We start from the raw sequence: 21,044 nt of genomic DNA, 5'->3' as shown, positions 1-21,044 counted from the left end.
ATTGGTTTCCCTCCAGTTCAGGTGTAACCTGCCCCTCTTGTACAGGTCACCCCTTCCCAAGAAAACGTTCCAATGATCCAAGAGCTTGAAACTCTGCCTCCTGCATCATCTCCTCAGCTACTCATTCATCTGTGCTATCATGGGCAGGAGCCCATGGCATCAGGAGTAGTCCGGAGAATACAACCTTGGAGGTTCTCCTCTTCAGCCTCTTTCCTAACTCTATATACTCACTGTGTAGGACCCCTTCCTCTTTTATGCCTATGACACTGGTGCCAATATGCACCACGACCTCTGGCTGTTCACCCTCTTCCTTGAGTGTATCCTGCAGTCCCTCCAATACCTCCTGGACCCTAGCACCCAAGAGGCAACACACTAGCCACCTGCTGTGTCCTCTATCACTACTGCAGTGCCTGGCTTTACCCTTCCCTGCTGAGCCTCAAAACTGGCCACAGTGATACTAGCCTGACTGCCGCAGCTGTGTCCGGATGGGTCATTTCCACCACCACCCCCCACCGCCAAGCCATACCTTGTTGCTGAGGGGAACGGCCACAGGGGAACCCTGCACTGACCTCTTAATCCCCTTACCTCTCCTGGTGGTCAGCTACCTACTGTACTTTGGGTGTGACAGCTCTTCGAAAGATTCATCTATAATGTACTCAGCCTCCTGAATGATCCTGAGTACATCCAGCTCCTTGATCCGGTCAGTCAGGAGCTGAAGCTGGGTGTAGTCATCAGAGAATCTGTCAGGTATCTTGAATTTCCACATTGACAGGAGGAGCGTTCCTTCCGGACTGCTCTGCACTAAAATGAGGCTGACTTCTTACCTGTGCCTCCGCCTGTTCGTGCAGAAGCTTAAGCCTTTTCACTCTATCGCTGGCACACTCGGACAATGGATGCTCCTATCTTGTCAAACGTCTTCCTGAACGCCGTGTAGACAACTTCTACAATTCTCCCCTCGCCGTCTGTTTTCATCACCTTCCCATAACACTTGGTCATTTTCCTGCACAAAGTCATGCTGGCTCACCCAAGAAGTCCACACTTTTCCAAATGTAACACAACATAAAGGCCCTTCCACCCATCGTGTCCATTCTTTCAGTTACTCCAAGATCAACTTAACCCTTTCCTCCCACAGAGCCCTTGATCTTGCTATCTTCTCTGTGCCCATCTCATAAACGTCCCTAACGTACCTGGTTCTACCACCTCCACCCACTGCTCTGTGTAAAAAAACTTACCTCTGACATTCCCCCGATATTTTCCAGCAAACACCTTAAAATTGTGCCCCCTCATTTTGGCTGAGGAACTTCCCCAGCTCGGGTGTAAAGACACACTCTATAACTTGCTGGATCACCCCCAATGCCTTACTGAAACACCGTATGTTGGTTTCCACTCCTCCAGGACCTCACTCCTGACTAAAGCGGACACAAAGATCTCTGTTAGATCCCCAAACAATTTCCATAAGACCCAAAGTATAGGAGCAGAATAAGGCCATTCAGCCCATCTGCTCTGCAATTCATCATGGCTTATTTATTTTTCCTCTCAACCCCATTTTCCTGCCTTCTCCCTATAACCTTTGGTGCCCTTAACTAATAAACAACCTATCAACTTCCACTTTAGGTACACCCAATGACGTTTTCCACAGCCCTCTGAGGCAATTAGTTCTCCTCTCTTTGCTTTCTCAATAACCTGGGATAGACCCCATTAGACTCCAGTGATATCCACCTCCGTGAGACCCAAACTCCCACCTCTTCCTTGATATTCACATACACTACATTATCAGCAAACTGCTCCTTGATCGCATGTCCCTCTCCCTGACAAACACCGATGCAAAGATCTCACTTAGTACCTCAATCTCAAACAACAGAATATCTGTAGATGCTGGAAATCCAAGCCACACACACTAAATGTTGCGACAGTTCCTCAAGCATTCTGTGTGTGTGTCAACTAGTACCTCACCCACTCTCTCTGGCTCCAAACACAAAATTCCTTCTTGGTGTTTGAGTGATTCTGCGCACTCTCCATCAGCATCCTCCTTGGAGAGTATCCTGTCTGGCTGCATCACCGCCTGATATGGAGGCTCCAATTCATATTATCACAAGAGGGTTGTAGACCCAGCCAGCTCCATCACCGGTACAACCCTCCCCACCATAACAGACATCTTCAAAAGGTGGGGCCTCAAGAACCCTCACCATCTGGGGCAAGCCCCCTACTTATTACTAGCATCAGGGAGGGGATACAAGAGCCACACTCATCAATTAACCGTTTCTGACCCCTCATGAATACTACCTCACCACTCCTCTTTTGCACTAGTTATCTATTTATGGTAACTGATCGTAACTTGTTATGCCTGCATTATACTGCTGTCACAATACAACATATTTTGCAAATGTTGTTAATGATAACAAACCCGATTTGGATTCTCTTTAATGTGTGCAATTCTCTGTAGTCCGGCTCCTTTAAACCCTCCTGATTCCCTGATTAAGTTCTCTCCTGCCTCCTTTATATTCCACAATGGTTCAGTCTGATTCCAGCTTCCTTGGCCTTGGAACGTACCCAGCACCAGAGTCAGACAAGGAATTAAATTGCCTCTAGCCACTTTGATAGGATTATGGCTTTATTGTTCATGGAGACTTGGTGGAAAGTCCACATTAGAAGCTTGAAAGAATTCCAGAGGTTTCCGTTATCCTGCTGAGTCCTGGCTGGGCTTTGATCCACAAGAACCATAACAGGAGCACCCGAGCTCCTGAACCCTTCCTCAGGGGGCCCATGGACCCATATTAACCACATGGGGGGGAATAGATTGGGGATTTAATTGATTGATATGAGGGGGCATAATTTTAAGGCAATTGAAGGTAAGTATAGGGGAGGCCACAGGAAGTTTTTGAACAGAGAGTGTGCATGGAACAGGGATGGTGGTAGAGGCAGATACATTTGGAACATTTAAGGCACGTGGGTAATAGAGAATTGGAGGAAGGATCAGATTGATTTTGTATTGGGTGGGCACAACATTGTGGACGGAAGGTGTTGTAATATTCTGTTTTCTGGATTCCTGCAGAGACGCATGTTTATCTTCTCCAGTGAGAAGGGAGCTCCGGAGACCCAGAAAGAACTCCCCCCCCCCCCCCCCGTCTCTCTCCTAGTTTTCCCATCTAGAGATCCCAGAATTCCGTGATCACAAACAAGACCTTTCCCTGGATTCGCTCCAAGATGGGCTCCTGGGGATCTGGTTGTTGGAAGGTTCTGGACACAGGTGCTTAGGTGGGGCTGGGGTAGCTCCCACCAAGATTTGGAAGGTCAGCAGGTTCCAGAGGGTCAGAGAAGCTGCTTTCATGGGGGGGGGGGTCTCTTCACCCTCACAGATAGGAATTCTCCAGTGCCTCCAAATGGCCTGGGTTTCTTGTTACTCTTGGAACAGTCCGGGAAGAGGGGAGGCTAGGTGCGCCATGAAGACCTCTATGGAGGACTGCCGGTGGTGGCAAGGAGCTTGAAGGGGAGTGGAAAACAATCTGGTGCAGCTCAAGGGGCATCTTCGAGGGCAGGACGGTCGACCTTTCGGGTCAGAATCCCGCTTTTAAACCCTACACCCCTCCACATCTCTGTGACCCACACCAGCCAACACGCCCCTCTCTGTCTCTGTGCCTCCATATGAGAGTGTATAAGAGAGAGAGAGAGAGAGAGAGAGAGAGAGAGAGAGAGAGAGGGGGAGAGAGAGGGGGAGACAGGGGGGAGAGAGAGGGAGAGAGAGAGGGGAGAGAGAGGGGAGAGAGAGGGAGAGAGAGAGGGAGAGAGAGAGGGGAGAGAGAGGGGAGAGAGAGGGAGAGAGAGAGGGGAGAGAGAGGGGGGGAGACAGGGGGGAGAGAGAGGGAGAGAGAGAGGGGAGAGAGAGGGGAGAGAGAGGGAGAGAGAGAGGGAGAGAGAGAGGGGAGAGAGAGGGAGAGAGAGAGGGGAGAGAGAGGGGAAAGAGAGGGAGAGAGAGAGTGTGAGAGAGGGGAGAGTGAGAGAGAGAGTGTGAGAGAAACTGCATGTGTGAGAGTAGGTGTTTGTGTGAGTGTGTGTGGAAGCTGTGTGGGAGTCTGAGTGTGTAGGGGGTGTGCAGAAGTGTGTGAGTGTGTAGGGGGTGTGCGGAAGTGTGTGAGTGTGTGTGGAAGCTGTGTGGGAGTGTGAGTGTGTAGGGGGGGTGCGGAAGTGTGTGAGTGTGTGTGGGTGTGGGGTGGAAGGATGGGTTTGGGTTGCGGCCCCTCCAAATTTCAGATCCAGGATTTGGAAGTGTTGCCAAGCTCGCTGCCGCTGGACACGGTGGAGTTACGGCTGCGGTCATTCCAGTCCCTCCGCCAGGTCCCGGCCCGGTTCCACAGACCCCATCGGCTCAGCATGTCGCGCAGCTGCCCGCGGAAGCGGATGCCCACGAAGGCGTAGAGGAAGGGGTTCAGACAGCAGTGCAGGTTGGCCAGGCAGCCGGTCAATGTGTCGGCCAAGTCCATCCGCCGCTCGAAGGCGCAGTCCCGGCCCAGAGCGCCCAGCCGGTGCACAGTCTCCAACAAGAGCGTCACGTTGTACGGAGTCCAACAGAGCAGGAAGGCCAGGACCACTGCTGCGATCACCCTCAGCGCCCGCCATTCCCGGCGCCGCCGGGCTCCGTTCGCCCGGAGGATGGTGCGCCCGATGCTGAAGTAGCAGTAAGCCATGATCGTCAGCGGCAGCAGGAAGCCGGTGACATGGAAGAAGCAGCGGAGGCCTACCACCCAAGCCCGGTTTCCTTGCTTCCCGTAATGATGCACACACTGTGGGGAGCTCCCGTTGGACGGCATGAGCCGCAGGTAGACGAAATCAGGCACGGTCAGCAGGAGGCAGGTCAGCCAGACGGCGAGGCTGGCCAGCAGTGCGCCAGTGGAGTGCCCCAGATGCCGGGGCCGCGCCGGGGTGGTGCGCACGACGGCCAGGTGCCGCTCGAAGCTGATGCACACCAGCGCGTAGAGACTGCTGTAGAAGCTGAGGTTGTACAGCGCGCCGACCAGCTTGCAGGCCGCCAAGCCGAAGATCCATCCCCGAGCCTGATCCACCGCCCAGAAGAGGAGGCTGGTAGCCAGAATCAGGTCGGCGAAGGCTAGGTGCGCCATGAAGACATCCATGGAGTACTGTCGGTGGTGCCGGCGGCCGCGTTCCAGCAACACGACGGCCAGCACCAGCACGTTGCTGACGAACCCCACCAGGAAGACGAGCAGGTACAAGACGAGCAGCAGCACTTGCTGGGCACGCTGGTCAGTCCCGCCACCTCCCCCGCCCCCGCACGGCTCAAAGTCACAGGGCGCCGCGTTCTGGCAGGAGTCCGTGCTGACATTCGGCCACTCGATCCCTCCGTACAGCGTCAGGTTGTCCAATATGTCCAGATCCTGAGGGGGAGAGGGTTCAAAGAGTGAAGGTCTAATACAATGCCATGTGCACAGATACCTGTGCGTAATGAAAAACTTGCTTGCTGCAGCATCGCAGGCACACAGTATCAGGGATGAAACTTTGACAAGAACAACTATATACAACAAAACAAACCCCCCATCTTCATATTTTGGCTTCTGCACCTTCTTTCTTTTCAGTTCTAATGAAGGGTCTCAGCCTGTTAATTCCGCTCCATAAATGTTGCCTGACTTGCTGAGTTCCTCTGGCGTTTTGTGTGTGCATTGCTCATTATTGGGTTTGTGCTGCTAAACCTGGTATTCCCGGGCAACACGCACGAAATGCTGGAGGAACGCAGCCGGCCAGGTCCACGTTCGGCCGAGTCAGGTCAGCAGGACCGGCAGCACGCTCTGCCCTAGCGCCTTACTGCCTGCCCGCCTGCCCGCCTGCCTGCCGTGCTTCCTCTGTAACCGCAACGCTCCACGCGTGCTTTCCTCCTGTTCTGCCCGGGCACAGTTTTCTAATGAGATGGTCTGAAAGGGCGGTGTGCCAGACAAGATTTTCACTGTGCTGTAGAGCATCACGGGAACAGGCGCGAAGTTGTGTCAAACCAATTAAATACTAGTTTATTAAGCTCCAGCATGAAGTAAGCCTTTCCGGCCCTTCAAGCTGTGCCGCCCAGCAATCCCCTGAGTTAATCCGAGCCTGGTTATGGGACAATTTATAATGACCAATTAACTTACTAACTGGACGGTGGGAGGAAACCGGAGCACCCAGAGAAACCCTCATTGTCACGGGGAGAACATACAAACTCCTTGCAGACGGTGGTGGGAATTGAACCTGGCTCACCTGCACCGTGAATTTCCAACTGCACTAATCCCTTCTGCCTACACAATGTCCATATCCTTCCACTTTCCTCACATTCATGTGCCTATCTAAAAGTCTCTATTGTTTCTGCCACCACCACCCCAGGCAGGGTATTTCAGACACCCACCTCCCTCTTTGTAAAACACTGGTCCCTCACATTTCCTTTGAAATGACCCCCTCTCACTTTAAATACATGCCCCCTGGTATTAGACATTTCATGGGGAAAAGGTACTTTCTGCCTACTCTATCTATGCCTCTCATAATCTTGTAAACCTCAGTCAGATCTCCCCTCAGCTGCCACCAATCCAGAGAAAACTGCTTAATCTTTCGTTATAGCCATTTAATCTGTGCAGTATCCTGATAAACCTCTTCTGCGAATCGTTCCTATAACGGGACATACAGTTTCGGTACCAGTGATGATAATAAGCCATTGAACCAATTTATCACACTGAGGCAGTGATAAACGGACTGCTGATGATTTAAGAACAAAATGGTTGAAGGGAAGGAGCTGTTCCTGAACCTGGTGATGTGGGACTAAAGGTTTCCATACCTCCTGCCTGGCGGGAGCTGTGAGATGTTGGCATGGCCCAGATGGTGGGGATCTTTGATGCTGAATGCTGCCTTTTTGAGGCAGCGCCTCCTGTAGATACTACTGATGGTGGGAGATAAGGGAGGTGTTTCTCTGAAATTACTAAAGCAGATCATTGCATCATCTTCACCACAACTGCTGTCCGATATCAATTGGTCTATTACTGTCACAGGTACCAAGAGTGAAAAACTTTGTTTTCCTTGCCATCCATACAGATCATTTCATCACGTCAGTGTATTGAGGTAGTACAAAGGAAAGCAATAACAGAATGCAGAATAAAGTGTAACTGCTACAGAGAAATGCAGTCCAGATGCCCGATCTGAGGCAGTCCCGTTTATCCATGTTTGGCCTATACCCCTATAAATCTTTCTAATCCATGTACCTGTACAAGTGTCTTTTCAGTGTTGGCAGCTTATTTCACATACCAAATTCGGAATGGGGTAAATGGGTGAAAATGCTGCCCCTCGGGTTGCTTTTAAGTGTTTCCCTTCTCATCTTAAACCCAAACCTTCTAGTTCTTGATTCCCCATCTCTGGGAAAAACTGCACGTTCACCCTCGTGATTTTATACACCCTTAACAGGTCACATCTCAGTTTCTTACATCATGGGAAAGAAATCCCAACCTGCCCAACCTCCTTCCTTAACTTAAAGTACTGGCAACATCCTCATAAATCTTATCTTCACTCTTTCCAGCTTATTGGCAGCTTTCCTATTGAAGGTCGATCACACAATACTCCAAGTGCAGCCTCACCAATGCCTTGGACAACTAACGTGACCTCACAGAAATAACATCAAAGTACTCCAAACCACAATGACCATTTCAGAATGGTAAAGTCATTATTGATTCATTACAATGTCAAAATCAAGTTTATTGTCATACACACAGATACAGGTGCAATCAAAACATGCCCGCAGCAGCATCCCATGCACAATGCATCACTCACAAGAAAAACATAATCATTCATAATTTTTACAGGAAAACACAGTTATAACAGAAAAGTCAATTTTAGTGCAAAGTGATCATGGTGCTGTTAAACTGTACATAAGTTATGACCAACTTTTACAAGAAATAACAAAATTAGAATTAAAAAAATGCATGTTGTAGCACAAAGTGGTCATGGTGTTGCTGTACCGAGGCAGTGATTAGGGTCGTGCTGGCTGGTTCAAGAACTGAACGGTTGAAGGGAAGGAGCTGTTCCTGACTGGGTGATGTGGGACTTCGGGCTTCTGGACCTCCGCCTGATGGGAGCTGGGAGAAGGTGGTCTGTGCCAGATGGTGAGGGGTCTTTGATAATGGATGTTGTGAATACCACTGATGGAGGTACTCTTGCACATTCAAACTTCTGAACTAGTGACATCAGTAGTTCAGGAAATGTGAGGAGGCTTTGGAGAGGTTTCAGAAAAGGTTCAATCCAGGATGCTGCCTGGATTAGAGGAGATGCACTCTTGGACAAACTTGGGTTGTTTTCCCTGGAACGGCAGAGGTGGAGTGGAGCTCTGAGAGAAGTTTATAAAATTATGAGAGGCATAAACAGGGTAGATATCTGGCATGTTTATCCCAGGGTGAACATGTCTAAAACTTGAGGGCAAATAGTTAAGGTGAGGGGGTCTAAGTTCAAAGGAGATGTGCAGGGCATTTTTTTGCCACAGAGAGTAAGTGGATGCCTGGAATGTGCTGCCAGGGTAGTGGTAGATGCGGATATGATAGAGGAGTTTAAGAGGCTTTTACATAGGCACTTGAATGTGCAAGGATAAGGACATTGTGAAGGTAGAGGGTCTGAGATGTCATTGGTTTGCTACAACCTCATGGGCAGAAGGTCCTGTTCCTGTGCTATACTGTTCTATGTTCTACCTTCCATATTCAAACTTCAAATTACAATATCACCATCCTGATCCAGGATGTATTTAATCCATTGCAGAAGTACCAGTACGGGAGGCTCCAAAGCACAGGATTCCAAGAGGTTGCAGAGTGTTGTAGGTCAGCCAGCTCTATCACCGGCACAACCCTCCCCACCATTGAGGGCATCTTCATTTGAGGCAGCATCCATCACTAAGGCAGCTCACAATACTGGACACATAGTCATGGAACCCTGTATCACAGAAACAGACCCTTTGGCCCATCTAGTCCATACTGATTTGGTTTCTGCCTAGTCCCACCTCTCCGCACCTGAACCATATCTTTGTATGTTCTCATGCGTAATTTAAATTGAACCAGGACCCACCACTTGCACCACCTTCTGTGTGAGGAAGCTCCCTCTTGGTTGCTTTCAAGCATTTCACCTTCCACCCGAACCGTATGACCTTCCATCCAACCTGAGCAAAACCCGCCTGCCCTCTCCTCATTTCTGTCATCCTCTACCTTACAGGAGCCTGAAGAAGCACTCCGTGATTTAAGAACTGCTTGTATCCATCCTGCATCAGATTCCTGTATGGTCCATGAGTCATAAGACCTTAAGCCATTGCAGCAGAATTAGGCTCTTCCATCTATCGAGTCCACTCCACCAGTCAATCATGACTGTTTCATTATCCCTCTCATCCCCACTCTCCTCCCTTCTCTCTGTCACATGAATAATACCCCGACTAATGAATCACCACTTTAAATATACACAATGACTTGGTCTCCACAGCTGTCTGGCTGTGAATTCCGTATATTTGTTACCCTCTGGATAATGAAATACTTCCTCATCTCTGTTCTAAAGGGATGTTCCTCTATTCTGAAGCTGTGCCATCTGGTCCTTGACTCCCCCACTGTAGGAAACATCCTCTCCATACCCACTTGATCCAGGCCTCTCAATATTCCGTTGGTTTATCTCCCCCACATTCTTATCAAAGTCATTGAGTACAGGCCTGGAACCATCAAACAGTCCTCTTACATTAACCCTTTCATTCCCAGCATCATTCTCATAAAACTCCTCTGGAACCTCTCCAATGGCAGCACATCCTTTCTTAGATAAAACTGTTGACAATGCCATCTGACCAATGCCTTATAGAGCCTTAGCATTACATCTCGCTGTTGCATTCTAGTCCTTTCAAAGTGAATGCTAACATTGCATTTGCCTTCCTCACCACCAAGGCAACTTGCAAGTTAACCTTCAGGAATCTTGTGCGAGGATTCCCAAGCACCTCTCATTTCTGAATTTTCTCCCCGTTTAGAAAATAGTCTACACCTTTATTCCTTCTACCAAAGTGCAAGGTTAAACTCTTCCCGACACTGTATTCCATCTGCCACTTCTTTGCCAATTCTCCTACTCCTGTATTACAACAGATTATTTAAAAATAATAAAATTCTTGCACCCATGAACACATCGCTCAAGTGGACAACTAGAATCTTTTTCCCGCAGAAATAGCAAATATGAGTGTGTATCATTTTAAGCTGATTCCGGAGGAAAGTGTAGGTGGGATGTCCGAGGTGGGTTTATTATTTTACACAAAGAGTGGTGGAGGTGGAACGCCCTGCCGGGAGAGGTGATAGAGGCTGATACAACAGGGACACTTAACAGACAAATGGATGACAGAAAAACGGGGGGCCACGTAAGAGGGAAGGGCTAGATTCATCTCAGAACAGGTTATAAGATCAACACATCATGGGCCCAAAGGTCTGTGCTGTGCTGTAATATTTTCTGTTGAGTGTATTTGCTGAATACTTGTGTATGGATGAACGACAATTAAACTAGAACTTCAGCTGCTCTATGCGGCAGCCCGTACGGAAGATCCCCAATGCGGAAGGGAAAGGCAGCCTTTTAGGACTTCCTCTGGGATCCACCCGCACCCAACACCTCCCCCCTCCAACTTCCGGTGGAAAGACGATCGACCGCCGGGGCAAGTCGCACCCGTGAGAAGCGGCGAGTGTGAGACATCATGTACAGAATCCACATCTGGTTCAGTATCACTGGCGTCTGCGGGTTTTCAGCAGCAGTACAATGCAACACATAACAGTTAAAAACTATAATAAGGAGTATATAATAATATAAGAAATTAAAACAAATAAGTATTGCAAAAAGAGCAGAAAAAGAAGACAATAGAAAAACACTGCAAATTAATGAATTAAAAGCAGGAATAGCGAGGCAGATTTAATGGGTTCACGGACCGTTTAGAAATTGATTTATTGTGTATAGTTCTGGTCACTGCTGCTCTGTGAAAAGGAAAGCTTCTCACTGTATCTCGGCAGAGTGCGAGGCCTGCTGGGGTTCAGAGTTCAGTTCTGACGTCATCTGTACGTCCTCAGTGTCTGATTTCCTCTCACGGCTTCAAGGTGGACCAGTTAGTGAAGAAATTGGGCTTTGTCGACCGTCCCGCGGCTCAAAGAGCTGGTTCCCTGAGTAAACCGATATCTGCTATTAAACTAGAAAGCGGAGGGGGAAGATTTATCGGGAAGTTGCTCGGACTTGGGGGCCCAAGTCAGAAGGAGAGCTTGTGCAGAGTAGGACATTGAGGAGCGACCTCACAGGGGGCACAGACAGGGTGAAAGCACACCGTCTTTTCTCCCCCGGGATGGGGTGATTAAAAACACCAGGGCAGAGATTGAAGAAATTGCTCCTCATCCCCGTTCTGAAGGGATGTCCTATTCTGAAACTGCCCCCTCTGGTCTCAGGCTCACCCGCTATAGAAAACATCCTCTTCACGTCCACTCCATCCAGGCCTTTCAATATTTGATAAGTTTCAATGAGAGACCCCTTGTTCTACTAACCCGCAGCGAGTACAAGCCCAGAGCCATCAAATGCTCCTCACACATTAACCCTTTCATTCCTAGAATCATTCTTGTAAACCTCCTTTGGGCCCTCTCCAATACCAGCACTTCCTTTTCTAGATACGAGGCAGTAAGCTACTCTCCGTGCTCTATCTGTGGTTCGACCACCGCATTATAAAGCCTCAGCATCACATCTTTGTGTTTATATTTTAGTCCTCTGGACCTGAGTGCTTACATTGTGTCTCCCTCCCCGAGGACGGATGGACTCCCAACAGAGGGAGGGAACGGGTGAAGGGTTACCAGATCAATTTATTTATCCGGGGACAAGGTTAATCAGTTGAAGGTGGGATCCTCTGTTTGGGAAAATGAGATACAAAACCCTCAATGGGGGAGGGGGGTTCACCCTGGCTAGGGAGTCCAGGACTAGGGGTCCCTGTCTGAAAATGAGGGCTCAGCCATTTGTGTTGGACGCAGGAGAGATTCCTTCTCCCAGAAGGTCGGGGAAGCTTAATCTGACAAAGGAGCAAGTGTCCTATTTCCGAGTTTGTGGATGATGCCAAGATGTGAAGGGAGGTCCAGGGAGGGATATTGCTAGGATAAGAGAATGGACAGGGGCATGCCATATGGAAAATTGTGAAGCCATACGAGATGGTATATTTTTTAAATGTTCAAAATCAATGTCAAGTTGATTGAGATGTACACAAGCCCATGTTCACAGGTGCAATGAACAACCTGCCTGCAGCAGCATCACAGGATGCATTCAAGGCCCCTGAACCAATCCAAAAATGACCGATCCTTTCCGATCAGCTTGATCTTTATTTATCTGATGTACAGAAGGATCTGGGGTTCTGGGTACATACAGAACATAGAAGAGGACAGCGCAGGGACAGGCCATTCAGCCCACAATGTTGTGCTGAACCCACTAAAAAGCAAATCAAAAGCCCCCAAACCCTGAACCCTCCTCCCTGCACCATGCCCAGATTCCTCCATCTCGCTCGTATCCACCTGCCTATCCAAGTGGCTCTTAAAAGCCTCTCATGTATTTGCCTCTGCCACATATCAGACAGCACACTCCAGGCTCCACCACTCACTGAGTGAAAAACTTTCCCCTCACATTCCCTTTGCACTTACCCCCCTCTCACTTTCAATGCAAACCCTCTGGAATTAGACATTTCACCCCGGGAAACAGATACTCTCTGTCCTCTCATAATCTTACAAGCCTCTATCAGATCTGTCCTCAGCCTCCGGCGCTGCAGAGAAAACAACCCCAGTTTACCCAGCCTCTTACGACAGCACACTAAACCAGGCAGCTTGGTAAACCTCTTCTGCATCCTCAACATCCTTTCTACAATGAGGTGACCAGAACTGTGCACAATACTTAAGATGTAGCATAACCAGAGTGTTATAAAGTTGCAAAATAACCTCTTGACTTTTGAACTCAATGCCACAACTAATAAAGGCAAGCATTGCATAAGCCTTCTTGACCACCTGTGTAGCCACTTCATAGAGCTATGAACTTGGATCCCAAGATCTCTCTGTTCAGCAACACTGTGAAGGAAATTGCTCTTAACAGTGTACTGACTTTGCCCTGCCAAAGTGCAAAACCTCACATTTATCTGGGTTAAATGCCATCTGCCATTTATCTAACCAAATTTGCGTCTGATCTATATCGCATGATATTCTTTGCCAGCCTTCTAAACTATCCACAGTTCCACCAGTTTCAGTACCATCCACAAACTTAGTAACCCATCCATCTCCATTTTCAACCAGGTCATTTATAAACATCACAAACAGTAGAAGCCCAAGCACATTGTTCAAAGGTCAAAGAAAAGGGCCCAAAGCATTGTTGAGGATCCTGAACACCCATCCCAGAAACTCTTTGACCCACTACCATCAGGAAAGAGGCACAGGAGCATCAGGACCAGGACTACCAGACTGAGTAACAGTTCCCTCTCTCAGGCTGCCACCAATGAGGTATTTGACTAACCTATTTATAGTATAATATGTTGGTTTATATGCCATGTGTGATATAGGTTGTGTGGGTGCACTGTGGTCCAGAGGAACATTATTATTTTTGGTTGTATGTACAGTGAGAATACAATAAAGTTGAACTAAAATTTATAATCAAAATACATAGATGTCACCATATACAACCCTGAGGTCCATTTTCTTGCGGGCATTCATAGTAAACACTAAGAAACACAATAGAATCAATGAAAAACTGCATACAGCAACAACAAATGGCCCATGTGCAAAAGACAATAAATTGTGAAAATACAAAGAGAAAAAAAGTGATACACATAATAAAAAATTATAGTAACAGTAGCTCCTTGAAAATGGCAGACAGGGTGGTAAAGAAGATGGGGTAGTACCATAGACAGGCTGGTAATATAGACGGGATGGTAACATAGACAGGCTAGTAACGTAGACAGGCTGGTAAAGTAGACAGGGTGGTAACGTAGACAGGATGGTAACGTAGACAGGATGGTAATGTAGACAGGGTGGTAACGTAGACAGGATGGTAACGTAGACAGGATGGTAACGTAGACAGGATGGTAACGTAGACAGGATGGTAACGTAGACAGGATGGTAATGTAGACAGGATGGTAACGTAGACAGGATGGTAAAATAGACAGGATGGTAATGTAGACAGGATGGTAAAGTAGACAGGATGGTAACGTAGACAGGATGGTAATGTAGACAGGATGGTAATGTAGACAGGATGGTAACGTAGACAGGATGGTAACGTAGACAGGATGGTAATGTAGACAGGATGGTAATGTAGACAGGATGGTAACGTAGACAGGATGGTAATGTAGACAGGATGGTAATGTAGACAGGATGGTAACGTAGACAGGATGGTAATGTAGACAGGATGGTAATGTAGACAGGATGGTAACGTAGACAGGATGGTAACGTAGACAGGATGGTAATGTAGACAGGATGGTAATGTAGACAGGATGGTAACGTAGACAGGATGGTAAAGTAGACAGGATGGTAATGTAGACAGGGTGGTAAAGAAGGTCTACAGCATGCTTCCTTCAATTATTAGGACGTTAGTTATATACGAGTCAAGAAGTAATTTTGCAGCTGTATAAAAGTTCAGTTAAACCACACAGAATATTGTGTGCAGATCTGGTTGCAGCATTATAGGAGGGATGTGGAGCTTCGAAAAGGCTCAGAAGATCTGCCCGGACGAGGCATGTGCTATAAGAAGAGGTTTCACCAACTTGGGTTGTTTTCTCCAGAGGGGTGGAGACTGATTGGAGACCTGACAGAGGTTTCTAAGAATATGAGAGTCACAGAGAGAAAAGAATCCTTTACTCCGGGGATGAGATGTTTGATATTAGAGGGCATGCAATTAAATGGGGGGTGGTTAGTTTAAAGAAGATGTACAGTGCATTTTTATTTCACAGAGTGGTGAGTACCTGGAATGAGCTGGAGAGGCATTTAGATAAACACGTGAATATGCAGGGAAGGGATGGATATGGTCAACACGAAGGGAGCTTGAGGTTCTGGTCACCACACGATAGGGAGGAGATCGGAGGGTGTGGAGGATATTCAAAATCAAAGCAAATTTATTATCGAAGTACAGTGGTCACTTTGTTTTGTACACCTGTTCACGAATCCATGCCATGCTCTCTTCTCATCACTGTATTCAGGAGGGAGGTGCAAGGGCCTTGGAACCCACACTATCAGGTTCAGGAACAGTCATCCATCAGGCTCTGATGGATCTGGAAAATGTCAGGAAAATGAATCTCAGGGTTGTACGTGGTGACATATAAGTACCTTGTTAATAGATTTACTTTGAGCTTTGATGCAAATATCTAACCAAACAATCATGTGGCTGCAATTCAATGGTTAAAAGCATGCAGACATGGTCAAGGGGTTCAGTTGTTGCTCAGACCAAACATCAAAATGGGACAAAAATGTGATCTAAGTGATTTTGACCATGGAATGATTGCTAGTGCCAGATGGGGTGGTTTGAGTATCTCAGAAACTGCTGATCTCCTGGATTTTCACACACACACAACATAGTTTACAGAGAATTATGTGAAAAACAAAATAAAACATTCAGTGACCAGCAATTCTGTGGGTGAAAATGCCTCGATAATGAGAGAGGGCAGAGGAGAATAGACTGTTCTTTCCAAACTGACAGGAATGCGACAGCAGCTGAAATAAGCATATATCACTGTAGTGGTTTGTAGAAGAGCATCTCTGAAAGCATAACACGTTGAACCTTGTGACCATCCGAGTCAGGATCAGATTGGTCCGAGTCAGCATGGGGAAATCATGCTTGACTAATCTTCTGGAATTGTTTGAGGATGTAACAATGAAAATGGACAAGGGATGGCAGTAGATGTAGTGTACCTGGACTTTCAGAAAGCCTTTGATAAGGTCTCATGTAGGAGATTAGTGTGCAAAATTAGAGCACATGCTATTGGGGGTAAGGTACTAACATGGATAGAAAATTGGTTGGCTGACAGGAAACGAAGAGTAGGGATTAACGGGTCCTTTTCAGAATGGCAGGCTGTGACTAGTGGGGTACCGCAAGGCTCGGTGCTGGGACTGCAGCTATTTACAATATATATTAATGATTTAGATAAAGGGATTAAAAGTAACATCAGCAAATTCGCAGATGACACAAAGTTGGGTGGCAGTGTGAAATATGCGGAGAACGTTAGGAGAATGCAGGGTGACTTGGACTGGTTGGGTGAGTGGGCAGATGCATGGCAGATGCAGTTTAATGTGGATAAATGTGAGGTTATCCACTTCGGTGGCAAGAACAGGAAGGCAGATTACTATCTGAATGGTGTCAAGTTAGGAAAAGGGGAAGTACAACGAGATCTAGATGTCCTTGTTCATCAGTCACTGAAAGTAAGCGTGCAGGTACAGCAGGCAGTGAAGAAAGTTAATGGCATGTTGGACTTCATAACAAGGGGAGTTGAGTATAGGAGCAAAGAGGTCCTTCTGCTGTTGTACAGGGCCCTGGTGAGACCACACCTGGAGTACTGTGTGCAGGTTTGGTCTCCAAATTTGAGGAAGGCCAGTCTTGCTATTGAGGGAGTGCAGCGTAGGTTCACGAGGTTGATTCCCGGGATGGCAGGGCTGACATATGTTGAAAGATTGGAGCGACTGGGCTTGTATACACTGGAATTTAGAAGGATGAGAGGGGATCTGATTGAAACATATAAGATTATTAAGGGTTTGAACGTGCTAGAGGCAGAAAACATGTTCCCGATGTTGGGGAAGTCCCAAACCAGAGGCCACAGTTTAAGAATAAGGGGTCGGCCATTTAGAACAGAGATGAGGAAAAGCTTTTTCACCCAGAGAGTGGTGGATATGTGGAATCCTTTGCCTCAGAAGGCAGTGGAGGTCAATTCTCTGGATGCTTTCAAGAAAGAGTTAGATAGAGTTCTTAAAGATAGCGGAGTCAAGGGATATGGGGAGAAGGTAGGAACGGGGTACTGATTGTGGATGATCAGCCATGATCACATTGAATGGCGGTGCTGGATCGAAGGGCCGAATGGCCTACTCTTGCACCTATTGTCATGCACACACGCTCAGTGGCCACTTGGTTAGGTGCGTCACCACACACCGCCTTGAGATTCATTTCCATTTACAGGAAAATAAAGAAGTACGGGAAAGAATACATAAACAGACAACCAACTTGCAAAAGAAGATTCCCCGAGACTTTGCTCGTGACGGGCGGTTCCAGTGACGAGGAGGGAAGGGAGACGCTGGGTCTGTTCCCTCTGGAGCGGGGGTGGGCAGCCAGACCTGCCGGAGGTGGGACAACATTATGACAGGGAGAGACGGAGAAAAGTCCCGTGGGAGAGGGATGTGAAGCGAAAGGTTTGGGGTATTGGGTAGGAGGTGTTGAGAGGGTGTAAAGAAGTTTATTTCTCTCACGGGTGGGCGGGGGGTGCTTTGGGATGTAACTGCGTTTCGTGATAACGTGGGAGTGGCAGAGACTCTGACTGCGCTGACAGAGTATCCGAGCGAACACTGGAACCGCCGATGCGGCGCTGGCGAACAGCCGCGGTGTCGCTGGGGTTCAAGGGGCGAAACCTCGTTTGGATCGCGATTGTTAATAGCAGAAGGGGTTAAATCCCAAAGACCCTCTGTCCTCTGAGTCACAACGTGATTAGAAGGACGGCGAAAGAGAAAGAGAAAACTCAATGATATTCATTCTGAATATTCGATTATGGTGTTTGGAAATTTCTGACGACAGCTTAGTCATATCTCATCTGTAATATCTCATCTGTGTTGGCTTTACCTGGGGAGATAACAGCCGCATGTGTTAAACTGGTGGCATATTCAATCTGCTGCGGTGGTATAGGAAGTGATGGCTGGGTAGACTAAACCTTCAGCAAAGACGATAATGAGCTATAGAACAGGATTGAAGTCCTTTCAAGGGCTCTGGGTTCACGTTGGAGATTCTGGCTGCATCACACAGAAACGGACAAAGCGACACAGACAAAATGCTGGGGGAACTCAGCAGGCCAGGCAGCATCTATGGAAAAGACGTTTTGTGCGAGACCTTCCAGCAGGACGGGAGAAAAAAAGTTGAGGAGTAGAATTAAAAAGTGGGGGAGGGAGAAACACAAAGATGATAGGTGAAACGGGAGAGGATGAAGTAAAGAGCTGGGAAGTTGATTGGAGAAAGAGATACGGGGCTGGAGAAGGGGGTATCTAACCGGAGACGACAGAAGGCCATGGAGAAAGAAAATGGGGCGGGGGGAGGGCACTAGAGGGAGGCGATGGGCAGGCAAGGTGAGAGGGAAAAGGGGGATGGTGAAGGGGGGGGGGCATTACCGGAAGTTTGAGAAATCGATGTTCATGCCACCAGGTTGGAGGCTACCCAGACGGAATATAAAAGATGTTTTTACTCCAACCTCATTGCGACATAACGGAATGGCAATGGGAAGTGGAATCAAAATAGGGGGCCACTGGGACATCCCGCTTTTTCTGGTCGTACGTGCTCGGCGAAGGGTTTCGCCGATGTGCAGGAGGCTACATCGGGAGCACTGGACACAGTGGCGGACCCAATGGAGTCACAGGTGAAGTGTCGCCTCACCTGGAAGGACAGTTTGTGGCCCTGAATAGTGGTGAGGGAGGAGGCTAATGTCCAGCAGAAGTTGCATGAACATCGATTTCTCGAACTTCCAGTAACCCCCCCCCCCCCCCACCATTCCTCATCCCGCTCTCACACTTCATCTCCTTGCCCGCCCTTCGCCTCCCTCGGGTGCTCCTCCCCCTTTTCTTTCCTCCATGGCCTTCTGTCGTCTCCGGTTAGATACCCCCTTCTCCAGCCCTGTATCTCTTTCACCAATCAACTTCCCAGCCCTTTACTTCACCCCCACCGCCCCCCATCTCACCTTGTGTTGCTCTCACCCCTCCCTCTTGCCCACCTTTTAAATCTGCTCTTCAGCTTTTTTTCTAAATCCGGTCCTGCTGAAGGGTCTCGGCCTAAAACGTCGACTGTACTCTTTTCCAAAGACGCTGCCGGGCCTGCTGGGTCCCTCCAGCATTTTGTGTGTGCTGCTGGGATTTCTGCTGATTTCCTCTGGTCGGGGCACAGCCGGACTCATGACTCCAGGAGAAGGAAAGGAAAGGTCTGCGGCCAGCCCTCATCCGAGCGGAGGGCCAGCAGCTTTAAGATCCTCGTGCTGTCATCTGTGAGGAGCTGTTCTGGGCCCAGCACACAAGTGCAATCACGGAGGCCGCACCTCCGCTTGGTTAGAAGATTCGGCATGACATGAAACTACGACAAACTTCTGTAGATGTCTGCTGGAGAGTATACTGACTGACTGGTGTGGAAGCACCAGTCCCCTTCAACGGAAAATCCTACAGAAGGTAGTGGACACAGCCCAGCCCATCACGGGTAAAACTCTCCCCACCAATGAACACATCTACATGAAACGCTGTTGTAGGAAAGCAGCACCCATCATCAGGAACCTGAACCACCCAGGACATGCTCTCTCTTCACTCCTGCCATCAGGAAGAAGCACAAGAGCCTCAGGACTCGCACCACCAGGTTCAGGAACAGTTATTACCCCTCAGCCATCAGGCTCTTGAACCAAGGGGATAAATTCACTCGCCCCAACACTGACTCCACAACCTATGGGTTCACTTTCAAGGACCATGATTTTATCATTATAATTATGTCTTTTTCCTTTTGTGTTTGCACAATTCGTTTGTCCGTCTTGTGCGCGGGCTTTTTAAATTCTGCTGTATTTTTTTCTCGAGTTACTGTGAATGCGCACAAGGAAATGAATCTCGCTACTTTGCGGTGACATTGGTATTAACTTTACTTTGATCTTTGAAGGTCGATCCTTCGCTTTGATCTGGCCTCTCCATTTAGATAAGGACACCCCGTCTCCCCACACATCCCAAAGGTTGGAACTACCCTCCCGGACACTAAGCCGCGTTTGGTCCGAGTTCGCTTCCAGAGCGACCTGGAACGGACGGAACTCACCACGGAGGAGCCTTCGTAACCATCGTAACCACCGTAACCATCGTAGACTGTGTAATAGTAGCCTGCCATGGCAGTCAGACAGTCGGGCAGCGGACACGCTCCATGGAGTTGGAATACACGTCCTCGGTGGGCTGCTCCGGTCGCAGGCGGACCTCGTTGCGGTCCCCAGCGGTACACAGTCTGGAGACGCCCCGCTCATCAGGTGAGAAGGGTGAGCGATGGAGCAGCTCGGCAACAGCTCTGCTCCCTACTCACGGCCCCTCCCACAACCCTGCACCCTCCTCGCTACCCCTGCACACAGCACTTCCTCTTTGCCGTCCGATGTTGGGACTTGACAGATTGACTCTATGAAACAGACCGTTCGGCCCGACAGTTGTGTACTGACCCATTCATACCAGTCGTGTTGAATCCTTCTCAAGTCCCTTAGATTCCCCACACACACACACGAGAGCCACCATACGACATGGGAGGACAATGAGGCCATTCGGCTCATTGAGTCTGCTCCGCCATTCCATCACGGCTGATTTATTTCCCCTCTCAACCCCACTCCTCTGCCTTCTCCCTGTAACCTTTACTAATTTAAAACTGATCACCTCCGCCTATCGGATATCCAATGTACTCCCCCACCCCGCACGTCGTTGGGATACGCGAGGGTATTGGAGCCAAAGGGGGGGGGGGCGTCACTCTCTCTCACACACACAAAGCGGTGGAGGACAGGATGGAACCTGCTTCTCTGGGGCTGTGAGAATGCCGGTCTACCCACTGCACTACCAAGTGTCTACCTCCACTCCCACCCCCTCCCCGCCACCCCTCTGGAGTGAGGGCTCAAGATAGAGAGTTGGAACATCCTGGACCTTCCCATCCCGGGTTGCGGACTACGGAGGGGACCCCCCCCCCCCCAGCTGCGGAACCGATTGTGGCTCTTGTATCTTGCACAATTGGACCTCAATCTGGCACCTGCCTTGAACTGGGGATCTGGTGCAGGCGCGTAGCAGCGATCCGTCACCCAGATCAGCTCAGCCATCACCAGCTCG

The 21,044-nt window shown here is 48.7% G+C and overlaps 1 protein-coding gene across 1 annotated transcript; it reads right to left on the bottom strand.

Moving 5' to 3' along the window:
• Positions 1-3,829: 3,829 nt before the first annotated feature.
• LOC132385414 (C-X-C chemokine receptor type 3-like) lies at positions 3,830-20,682 on the bottom strand. Its single transcript, XM_059957461.1, has 2 exons — positions 20,011-20,682; positions 3,830-5,387 (listed from the first exon to the last, which is right to left on the bottom strand). Exons 1-2 carry the CDS (start codon positions 20,077-20,079, stop codon positions 4,245-4,247), a joined length of 1,212 nt encoding a protein of 403 aa, XP_059813444.1. The 5' UTR covers positions 20,080-20,682; the 3' UTR covers positions 3,830-4,244.
• Positions 20,683-21,044: the final 362 nt, after the last annotated feature.

Source organism: Hypanus sabinus, assembly GCF_030144855.1.
Source record: "Hypanus sabinus isolate sHypSab1 chromosome 1 unlocalized genomic scaffold, sHypSab1.hap1 SUPER_1_unloc_7, whole genome shotgun sequence".
NCBI lineage: Eukaryota > Metazoa > Chordata > Chondrichthyes > Myliobatiformes > Dasyatidae > Hypanus > Hypanus sabinus.
The sequence above is the reverse complement of the archived record's forward strand: the minus strand, read 5'-3'. Positions and strand labels throughout refer to the sequence as shown.